Genomic DNA, 12,165 nt, shown 5'->3' with positions numbered 1-12,165 from the left:
GTCGCTATGAGTCGGGGCCGACTCGACAGCACATAACAACAACAACAACAACAACAACTGTACACCTGCATTCTCTATCTTACATTGGCTCATCCATTTTATTTTTCCTCAGCAAACACATTACCATAAGATTAATCTTCTCAAAAGGTGATTTTCATTGTCATTAACTTGCTCCAAAATCTTCAAATGTTTCCAATTATCAATCAAATAAAGTTCAAATTCCTTAGTATAGGATTAAAGGACCTCTGCACTAAATAGCAAAAGAACTCTGGTGCTATGGTTGAGGCATTGGGTTGCTAACCAATTGGGTTGGTTGTTCGAACCCACCAGTTACTCCATGGGAGAAAGATGAGGCAGTCTACTTCAGTAAAGATTTACAGTCTTGGGAAACCCTACAGGGGTCGCTATGAGTCAGAATCAACTTGAAGGCAGTGGGTAGGGTTTGTACTCAATATCAAGGAGCTCTCATGGTGTAGTGATTAAAGATCTCGGCCATTAACTAAATGTTTGGCAGTTTGAATCCACCACATATTCTGTGGATGAGAGATGTGGCAGTCTGCTACTATAAATATTATAGCTTTGGAAACCCTATGAGGCAGTTCTACTCTGGACTATAGTTGCTATGAGTTAGACTGGACTTGACAGCAGTGGGTTTTTTGAGTTTGGGGCAATCAATATCCAATTTACTTCATCCCAATTCTCTTGCTATTGCTCTGTACAAATGCTTATTCCCTTATGAAAATCTTCCACTGCAGTCATTCTGATCTAATCACTCCCCCCTACAGAATAGATGTTTTGCATTACTCCCTGCATCAAAAATCTTCATCCTTTAACACTCATTCATGTATACATAAATTCTATCATCCTTCCAGTCCCTGCTTAAGTTATACTTCCTCTACAAAGTCTTCTCTATCTTATCTTTCTCTGAACGCCTGGGAATGCATTGTCTGGGCCACTGGTGGAAGAATTAATGAATGAATACATGAAATTCACAATGAAAGAAACAAAGGGATTCTAATCATTGATCATAATGAGAATTTTTTAAGCATTCTTACATGTATAGAAAGGACCACAAGAGGTCACTGCTTGGTCACAGTCAACTACCCAGAGGGACTGAGTAGTTGAACCTGTGGGCTTGGGACCATAGTTGCATGGGACATCAAGCTCAATTGGCATAACATACTATACAAAACATTGTTCCACCTCCTACTTTGGCGAGTAGCGACTGGGATCTTAAAAGCTAGCAAGCTGCTATCTAGATGCAATGATGGGTCTCTCTTTGTCCAGAGCAAAGAATGAAGAAAACCAAAATTCATGGAAACAATTAGTCCTAGCGACTGGTACACCATCTGATCTGCAGCCTATACGACTATGAGACCAGAAGAACTAGATGGTGCCCGGCTACCAGTGTCATCCACTTGGAAGGGGATCTATGTAGGAGATCCTTGATAGAGAGGGAGAACAATGTGGAACAAAACTCAAAATCATTTGGGGACAAAAAAGGGGGGGGGGCAGGTTTGCTTGTCCGATAGAGCCTGGTGGAACCACTGAGATTATGGCCCCTAGCTGCCCTTCAGGTCTGGAATTGAACCCACACCTGTGGTTTCCAGACAAACAAAAGACAGGCATATGAGTTAAACATTTACCTCAGTTAGATACACTCCTTGGAGAGAACAATCATGGGAGAAAGAAGGGCTGCTTATGCACAGGTAGACAGCTCAGGGGGCAGGAGTGCATGGAGGGAAGGACACAGAGAAGAGGTAACTATGGACAGGAAGTTGGAGGGGAGCTGTTGCATTGTGGTAAACTGTGGTCAATGTCATGAGACAAAGTGTATGTGAATTGCTGTATGGAAAGTGAATTTGCTCTGTAAATCTTCACCCAAATCACAATAAAAATAAATAAATAAAAATATATGGAAAAAGAAAAAAAGGACCACAAGATAATAGCAATTCTTCCTGGTATTACCATACATTTTTTTAATGTTTTCACAGACATCATTGACTATGATTCCTTAGTGATAAGTCATGGAGAGTCCACACCTACTAAATGAATTGTTAGATTGAATTTGACAAACTCCACGTGCTGTGGAGGCACAGAGAAAAAATGATTAATTGTGACTGACTTACTTAAACCAAACCCACTGCCCTCAAGTCAATTCAACACTATGAATCAGAGTTCAGTAGATTCTGACACTATGAGTCAGAATCGACTCAGTGGTGGCAGGTTTAGTTTTTTGTTTGGGTCAAGGGAGCTTCATTTAAGATGTGACACTGGGATTAGACTTTAAAGGAGAAATGGCATTTTATTGGTGGTTGAACATTCTGGGTAGAGTGGGCATAGCTTACATCAGGATGCCTTGAACAAAAAAAGGGATTTATTTCCATTGGAAGAGAATTCTGTCTTACTCCCTCTTCCAGACTATCTGCTCCATATGTGCAAAGGCCTTCTTTTATTCTCTGTGAGCTTAGATTTCCCAAGTTTAGATCTCATATTGTGGATAACCAAACAATGTTAGACTGATGAATAAATAAATTAACCTAGTCCTTTGATTTAGCCAGCACATGATGAGGCAATAAATGCTCTGACAACTCTCAGCAGCCGTTATATTATAGGGCTAAGAACTGCCTAAGTGATGTGTTATGCAACCCATGCAGTCAGTGCTTATCAGAGCAGTCCTGCAATGCAAATGAGACCGTAAGGAAAAGCTTACCTTATAAGAAGCTTAAAAACACCAGCCAAGAGGAGACTGCTTACCTGCCAGAGGCATTCAGGGAAAGACCAGTGAATTTATCATAGCCTTGAGGACCATAATCCCAAAGAATTTTTTCAGCAGCAATGAAGTAGTGCCTCTGTTGACCCTTCATCTTGGAGTGAGAGATAACATTTTTGCAGGTACCAACACTGTATTGCCCCAGCATACCAGCTGCAGAACATAGGAAAACCACAAGCCAAGATAAAAGTGCTTACCAAAAACAAGAAGACATCATATAGGAAAAGCTGATAGATTTGACTTCATGAATGTGTGAAAATTTTTGTACAGAAAATAGGATCATAAACAAAGCCAAAGGATAAATGGCAAAGTAGGGAAGCAAAGAGAAGCATCTGTAACACACATGACAAAAAGATTCATACAAAAATCACCTTTACAAATAAGAGAGAAAAAGGTAAATCTCTCAATAGAAAATGGGAAGGAACATAAAAAAATGAGTTATTCACCATCAACTATATGAGACCAAATGGTGAACATTTACCCAAAAACAAAGATGAGAAGGCAAGGAGGGGGAGAGAAGCTAGATCAATGGGAATAGAATGGAAATAATGACAATGCTGAGATATTGTGACAATTGTAACCAATGTAACAGAACATCTTCTATAAAAATTGTTAAACAGGAGTGTAACTTGTGTAAACTTTCACCTATAACACAATAAAATATGTTAAAAGACAAATTATTCACAAAACAAATACAATTGGTCAATAAAGGAGTTGTTTTTTTTTTTTTCCTTTTTTTTTTAAAGAAAGGAAAACAAAGAAAGTTTAACCTTAATTAAAGTGGCATTGTTCATTTATCAGATTGGTGAAGATTAGAAAGACTGATAATTCTCAGTGTTGGTAGACAAATCGAGAAAGGGCACATGCTCACACACTATGGGTGGAAGAGTAACAGTTTCTGAGAGGAGATAGGACAATTGCCTTCTAGACAGTGTCCCACCTCTTTAGCCTTCAAAGCCCTTCCCAGTATGGCCCAGCCTGTCTTTCTAGGCCTCTCTGTCATCACTGCTCTGCCATAAACCTAAAACCAGTTGCTATCGAGACAATTGGGACATCAGTGTCAGAGTTAAACTGTGCTCCATAGATATTCAATAGCTGATTTTTCAGAAATAGATTGTCAGGCCTTTCTTCCAAGGTGGCTCGGGGTGGACTCAAACTGTCAACCGTCTGTTTGGCAGCCAAGTATGTTAACTGTTTGTACCACCCAGGGATTCCACCATGAAACTTATGGTCCAGCTAAGTAAAGACTTATTTATTCTACTTGGTTCCAAGGAACTAAGACTAGATTATTCACTAGGCATTTGATTCACTAAATGTTTATTGTGTACCTACTATGAGTCAGAGTTAAACTCATTGGCAGCTAAAAACAACCATAGACCATAAAGAAAGCTATAGGATAATGGATTTTTTCTCAAGATAAAGAACTTTCAAATCAAACAAACTGGAGATGAAATAAGATGTTACAATTACTTAAAAGATATATTCACACCAAACAGTAGGCTATACAGATAAACACATAAACACCTGAGATGATCAGACAGGGGTCGGTGAACAGAATTATACTCTAGACCAAGGATAGATTCAGCTGGGGCTAATCTTGCACAGACAACAGTGATACAAAATACCTGCAGTTTTTACAAAAACAATAGAAGACGGACACAGAGTAATCCCTTACAGACAACCAGACACTAAGGGAGAGAGATCCAATAGATCTACTACCTCAGGACCATAGTACTGGGGGACACAAGACTCAATTGGCACAACAAAATACATAAAAGCCTTGCTCCACATCCTACATTGGTGAGTAGCGACTGGGGTCTTAAAAGCTTTCAAGCAGCCATCTAAGATGCAGCTAATGGTCTCCTAGCTCTGGAAGTGAAGAAGAATGCAAAAAAACAAAACAAAACAAAACAAAAAACCAAGGGCATTTAGAAGCAATCAGCCCTAGGACACGATGGCCCTCAAGACCAGAAGAACTAGATGGTGCCCAGGTACCAATGCCAACCACTCAGGAAAGGATCAAATCTGGAGATCCTGGATAGAGTGGGAGGGAAAACGTGGAACATGATCCAAAAACTCAATAATGGCCAGAATTACTGGTCAGATGAAATCTGGTGAGACTCCCAATACTACGGCCCTGGAATATATTCTGCGTCTGGAGTAAAACCCACCCCTGGGGTGGACTCTCAGCCCAATGGTCAACAAGATGTACATGCAGACCACTCAACGCAGTATGATGCACCCACATAGTCTATGGTAATACATCTCTTAGAGCAATAGACTGTGGGACACCAGAAGACCCACATTCAAATTGAGGAAATGCAGGACAAACAGGAGAGCATAAATATGAGGGGCACAGGGGGAGGGTTACAGGGTAGGGAGGGGAGGAGGCTGGGTTAGGGTTGGACATGGCGAATGGGGAATGAAACTAAATGTACACATTACATTGAATGTAAAACAAGCTCTTAAAATAATAATAATAATAATAATAAAGATATGTCCAAAAGGGAATTCAGGAATTGAATGGGAGATTGGTCTAGATTATCTATTAAGTCCTTTGCAGTGCTCAAAATGTATGATTCTGTTTACAGCTGCTTATATAGAAAATGTGTTTTTCTCAGTTGATATTGCTGCTTCTGACTAAGAAGCCTTTCTTTCTTCTTCATCTATTTAATGTCTCCTCTTATTTCAAGGTTCAGATTAGGAGCCAGCTTCTTCAAAAAACCCCTCTCTAAAGAGGTGATTATAGCACCCAAACAGCATTTATCTCAATTTGCCTCAAATTTGACTTGTTTTGTGATGGTCTAACTAGGTTTAACTATTAGACTGTAGGTTTCTTGATGGTTGTATAATTTCTTTCAATCACCCCCCCTTGCCTTGTTCATGGGGAGGTGATCAATACTTATCAGTTGATGGAGTGCCAAGTAAATGAGCATTGTACATTTTCCTATATATTTAACATGTATTTATAAGTCCCCCAGCCAAGAATGTAACTCTGAATGAACATCATTCACTGTGTGGTTTAAATGCAACATTCTAAGCATCTCTACATTTATTCTTTGTCCTTTTACCTTGTAAATGGTCACTGACTTGGCAGGTTATCATCCACTTCCCAGGATTCTCAACTATCATTTCTGTGGTCAGGAAGGTGGCTGGGAACAGGTTGACAACATCAGTTCGGTGCCCTCTGCTGATGAAGGTATTACCATAAAAATAGATGGAATGGATGTCTATCTCATTCCCCATTCCAAATAGGTGCCAGGACACAGATTCACCAACACACATTTCAGGCTCAGGGAAGTTTCCAAAGAGGTATCCATTGAGGGCTAAAAAAGAGAAATACACTCATGTAAGGGACTCTCCTGTTGGCAATAAATAGATTAGCACAGCTGAGAAGTCAGCTCAGATCATTGGTTGTAAGGTATTCATGCAGAAATGCACGGCTCCTTTAAAAAAAATGTCCCAGGAAGGAATGAGCATGTTGTATCAATCTTTTCAAGAGAAAAGCACTCAGTAAGAGTGACAATAGCATGTTGCTGTTGTTGTTAAGTGCCGTCGAGTCGTTTCTGACTCATAGCGACCCCATGCACAGCAGAACGAAACACTACCCGATCCCGCGCCAGCCCCACAATCCATGCTATACTCGAGCCCATCATCGCAGCCACTGTATCAATCCATCTCCCTGAAGGCCTCCCCCTCTTTCGGCGACCCTCCACCCTACCAAGCATGCCATCCTTCTCCAGGGAATGGTCCCTTCTTACAACATGACCAAAATAGGTGAGACGAAGTCTGGCCATTCTTGCTTCCAAGGAGCATTCTGGCTGCACTTCCTCCAGGACAGATCTGTTCTTTTAGCAGTCCACGGTACTTTCAGCATTCTTCGCCAGCACCACAACTCAAAAGCATCAACTCTTCTTCGGTCTTCCTTATTCATTGTCCAGCTCTCACATGCATACCAGGCGATTGGAAATATCATGGCTTGTGTCAGGCGCACCTTAGTCCTCAAGGAGATATCCTTGCTCCTCAGCACTTGAAACAGTTCCTTCGCAGTTGACTTTCCCAATGCTACACGTCGTCTAATGTCCTGACTGCTGCTTCCGTTGGCATCGATTGTAGAACCAAGCAACGTGAATTCCTTGACAACCTCAATCTTCTCTCCATTTATTGTGATGCTGCTCATTGGTCCAGTTGTGAGGATTTTTGTTTTCTTTGTGTTGAGATGTAATCCATACTGCAGACTGTATTCTTCAACCTTCATCAGTAGGTGCCTTAAGTCATCCTCACTTTCAGCAAGCAAAGTTGTATCGTCTGCATATCTCAGGTTGTTAATGATTCTTCCTCCAATCCTGATACCACGTTTTTCTTCATATAGTCCAGCTTCTCGGATTATTTGCTCAGCATACATAATAGCATACACAGCATAAACAGCCTTCAGGGCTGTATGTAAACTCAATAATGAGGTCAGGAGTAAGCAGCACACTGTTTATATGCCCAGGCTAACTCAGTCGCAGATGTAATCCTTCATTTCCGTATCTTCCTTCCTCACTGGGCTCTGCATTCCTCGGAGCCAGAACCATCTTACTCATGTTACAGCTATCAGAATCTGGCAGAAAAGCTCCCATGTGGTAGATACTTAATTTAAGAGACAAAATGCAACAAGATGGTGTGTGAACTGATTACAAGGGATTTATGAGACATGTATGTATTTTGTTACTTTAAAAGCAGGGGAGAAACTCAGTTTTTACTAGGTCTTGCTAGGGCATAATGTTACTGATCAAGCTTATGCCATAATTCCAGGACCTAATACATTTGAATCATAGAAAAAGCAGTCATAAAAATGAAGATAAGAACTTCATTTGGGGTTTTAAAAAGTTATACTGTCATTTTTTAAATTCAAAAGTGAGTTAAAAGGTGATTGTTACTAAGATAAAAATTACTTAGGCAGCTCAATTTATTCTAAATTTATTTCTATACTTTTTGGGTGTGTTTTTGTTTTTTTATACTTTTTAGGTCTCCTTTGTCAGTCTGAAGAATGATTGATTGTTTGCAAACATCTGCTTCTGCATACAGATTTTTTCTTTCTTTCTTTCTTTCTTTTTTTTAAAATGAAGTCTATATTTACTTGCAAGAACCCTGCTGGTGCAATGGTTATCTACTAATCTGCTAATCAAAAGATTGGTGGTTCGAACCCACCCAGCAGCTCTGTAAGAGAAAAGACCTGGTGATCTGCTCCTATAAAGATTACAGCCTGGGAAACCGTGTGGGGCAGTTCGACTCTGTCATTTGGAGTCACTATGAGTCAGAATCAGCTCGATGGCACCCAACAACAAAATATTTACTGATGTAATTAATGGATATTTTCACTTTGAAAGAAAGAGTACGAGGAATTATATGGGCATCTGAGCCTTAAACCATCACAATTAGTACTTTTCAGCAATATTTGAGATCATAACTCTTATTTTATAAAAAACAGAGATAAAACTTAAATGGTCACAGCAATGATATAAATGTAGGGTCCTTTTTTACTCCATCCTTCATTTTTATTACAGCTTCTCTGCCTTCTGATCTTCCTCCCTCCTTTACTTCCTTTCCTCTCAAAATATTTTCCAAGGATACACTGCACACAAAATCAAAAAAAACAAACTCACTGCCATGGAGTCAATTTGACTCCCATTGACCCCTCTGTGGGTTTCCCAGGCAGTATCTGTACAGAAGTTGATTGCCCAACCTTCCTTTCAAGGAGGGGCTGGTGGGTTTGAACCGCCAGCCTTCTGGTTAGCAGTCAAATGCCCTAGGCACTACGCCACCAGAGGTCCCCACTACACACAAAGCTGATGAAATAACACTAGAAGAAAAAGAGAGGGCGTGCAATACAATGAAAATAGTGTACTGAGAATTACGCCTTGACACTGGCACTAATTATTACTTTGAGTTTAGGCAAATCAGTGATGGTCTCTTGACCTCTGTTTCTTCATCTGTTAAATGGGGGAGGTCGGATAGTCTTCAGCTCCTTCCCTCTCTGTTATGATTTTATGACTATACTGAGGCTGCCTCCATTAGGATGATTCTGAGAGGCAGACAAGCAAAAGATTGAGGAACTTTGTCATTGAAGGAAATGGGGTATTTATGTTGAAGATTTCCTTTAGTTTTACTAGAACCCTCTGGAAGAAAGTGGAATAAAACCACTAAATAATCTCTACACCATAAAATTCTGATTCAGCCACTGCTCCTCAAAACTGGGATGGGTAAGTGTTCTGTCTCAGATGACAGGGTATCTATAGAAATTCACTCTGTTGGCTTAAGGAGCTCTGGTAGCATAGTGCCTAAGGCACTTGACTGCTAACCATAAGGCTGGTGGTTCATACCCACCAGCCACTCCTCAGAAGAAAGGTTGGGCAATCTACTTCCATAGTGATACTGCCTCGGCAACCCAAGGAGGGGTCACTATGAGTTGGGGCCGACTCGATGGCACATCACAACAACAACAACATGTTGGCTGAATACAGGGTCTTTGTTGATTTAAATAATACCTGGGAAACAGCAAATTGACAAGTATATATTTAAATCCTATAAATAGCATAGCCTTGACATTTAGCAGCCACTCAGAAAATGGTTACTAGAGAAAGCAAGAGGTTGTAAAACACAAGATTTAATTTTTTAAATTTTATTTTGGTGAAAGCATGGACCATTTCAACAATTTCTACATGTACAATTTAGTGACATTGGTTACATTAGTAAAGTTGTGCTAGCATTCTCTATATACCTACTATACAGCCACAATAGTTAAAACAGCTTGGTATTGGTACAATAAGAGATATATAGGCCAATGGAATAGAATTGAGAACCCAGAAATAGCTCCATCCACCTATGGTCAATTGATCTTTGACAAAGGGCCAAAATCCATTAAATGGAAAAGAGATAGTCTTTTTAACAAATGGTGCTGGCAAAACTGGATGTCCACATTATTCCATCAGCATTATTTTCAACTCACTGTCCCCTAAACTTCCCATCCAACCTTTCAAGTTGCTGTTGTCAATTTGATCTCACACAGATAATTCTTTAAAAGACCACACTGCTCAAAGCAGATGTACTGATTAAAATAAGCTATTTTTTGGTTTAAAGAAGACTTTAGGGGATAGTTTTGGTTTAAAGTTCAAAGTTTAAAGATTATCTAAGGGTAATAGTTTTAGAGGTTCATCCAGCCTAAATGACTCCATAAAGTCTGGATTCCTTTGAAAATCTGAAACTCTGTTCTGAATTTCCCTCTCTTTTGATCAGGATTCTTCTATAGAATCTTTGATCAAAATATTCAGTAATGGCAGCCTGGCACCTTCCAGTTCTTCTGGTCTCATGGCAAAGGAGGCAGTTATAAACACAGGATAATTATATAATAATGAGTTGGTTCTCTTTTCTCCTTTCTATCATTCTAAACCTACTCATCCTCTGGGCACCCTGCACTTCCTGACTCTTTCCTGATTATAAAAATTAATCTCTCTTTCTTCTGTACCACAATTTTGTCCATATTTCATACCCAATTTAATACTTATCTATTGCCTTGTCCCATTTCATATTTTTTTTTTGCTTTTTAAAAATTTTTATTGTAATTTGGGTGAAAATTTACACAGTAAATTAGTTTTCCATTCAACAATTTGTACACATTTTATTTTCTGACATTGGTTGCAATCCCCTCAATGTAACAATACCTTTCCCCCTTCCTCCCTGGGTTCCCCATTTCCATTCATCCCCCTTTCCTGCTCCTTCTTGCCTTCTGAGCTTTGTTTTTGGGCAAATGCATGTTCACCTACATGTGAGCACCTACCCAGGGAGATGCACCCTTTAGATCAATCGACCACGACACATGAGGGGGCAGTATTCACATAGAAGGAAAACTGGACAGGCAGGAATGCATAAATAAGAAGGGCACAGGGTGGGGGTAGTCATGGGGAGAAGAAGGGATAAGAACTTTTTATGGTTGAGGATTATAACAGGAGTCGTGAAATCAAATGTACATGAACTGTTGAGTATAAAATAAATCTTCTTTATAAATTTGTACCCAAAGCATAATTTAAAAAGAAAAAGAAAGAAAAAACAGAAGACTGGTGCAAGATAGCACAGTGGGCTTCCCAGCCCACTGAGCAAGGCAGCTACAGTGGGTGTGCCAACCCACTGAGAGAACTGAGCACCTTTGGGCAAAGGTCTTGTTGGCAGAGTACAGTGTCTCCAGGCATTTGTGGAGCTAAAGAGCTCTGTAATGCTTGAGCAGGGCAAGGCCAGGCTGAGGGCCAAGGGGCCAAGGGGTGAGGGGCCACAAGCCAAGAGGCCTCCCTATAGGCATGGCCAAGAAGCTGTCCTGACCAAAGAACTATCTTGAGTTGCTCCCAATCCTGAATTGTAACCTGTTACTTCCCTAATAAACCCCTTAACTCAGTATGGTTTGTGAGTTCTGTGTGTCATTGCAACGAATTATCAACCCAGGAAAGTAGACAGTGCCATGAGAAGGCAGGCTGATGTCAGAATTGGAGAGGAGGCATGTCTGATCTCTGCTTCATAGGAATCAGCTTTCAATTGATTCCCTTAAGTTAGCGGTCAAACACCACAATGCCTACAATTCTATGATTGTTTGGTTAGGTTTAGAATTCTAAGTCGAAAATCATTTCTCCTCCATTTTGAAGGTTTAGTTCCATAGTGGGAGCCCTTGTGGCACAGCGGTTAAGCACTTGGCTAGCCACATAGTTGGCAGTTTCGAACCCACCAGCCCCTCCACAGGAAAAAGATGTGGCAGTCTGTTCCTGTAAAGATTATAGCCTTGGAAATCCTATGGGGCAGTTCCACTTTGTCCAATAAGGTCCTTGAGTTGAAATTGACTTAACAGCAAGAGGTCTGGTTTTGTTTTTGGTTAGTTCCACAGTGCTGCTGCTGCTGCTGCTGAATGATCTGAAGACATTTTGATTCCTGACCCGCTGACTAGGACTTTTTTTTTTTTTTAAATGGAAACTTAAAGGATCTTTGTCTCTAATGTTCTGAAATGTCACTACAATGTATCAGTGTACGTCTTTTCATCCATTTTGCTGGGCATTTGGTGGGCCATTGCAATTAGAGAACTCATGTCATTCAGTTAGGGTAATTTAACTTCCCAGCCTATTTTCTCGTCCTTTAGCTCCTTTATTATTGAGATGCTTGACTCTTAAACTGGCTCCCTACATGTTTCCTTTCATTTGATTTTTGTTTTTATTCTATTTTCTGGATATTTTCTCAACTTAATATTCCAATAATTCTGTTGAGTTTTTCATTTCTTTCTCTTTTTTAAATTGTGATTTGGGTGAAGATTTACAGAGCAAATTCACTTTCCATACAGCAGTTCACATACACTTTGTCTCATGACATTGACCACA

The 12,165-nt window shown here is 40.0% G+C and overlaps 1 protein-coding gene across 1 annotated transcript in view; it reads right to left on the bottom strand.

The window, feature by feature from the left end:
• The window catches only part of HEPHL1 (hephaestin like 1), a 141,273-nt gene that overhangs the window by 51,244 nt on the left and 77,864 nt on the right, over positions 1–12,165 (bottom strand). The window contains exons 5-6 of the mRNA XM_007938097.1: positions 5,845–6,099; positions 2,758–2,926 (exon numbers count right to left, since the gene is read on the bottom strand). Coding sequence (XP_007936288.1) covers positions 2,758–2,926; positions 5,845–6,099 — 424 coding nt within the window. The remainder of the gene's footprint in view (positions 1–2,757; positions 2,927–5,844; positions 6,100–12,165) is intronic.

Source organism: Orycteropus afer, unplaced genomic scaffold (genome assembly GCF_000298275.1).
Source record: "Orycteropus afer afer isolate SDZICR_OR568_19922 unplaced genomic scaffold, OryAfe1.0 scaffold00047, whole genome shotgun sequence".
In the NCBI taxonomy this organism is placed as follows: Eukaryota; Metazoa; Chordata; class Mammalia; order Tubulidentata; family Orycteropodidae; genus Orycteropus; species Orycteropus afer.
The sequence above is the reverse complement of the archived record's forward strand: the minus strand, read 5'-3'. Positions and strand labels throughout refer to the sequence as shown.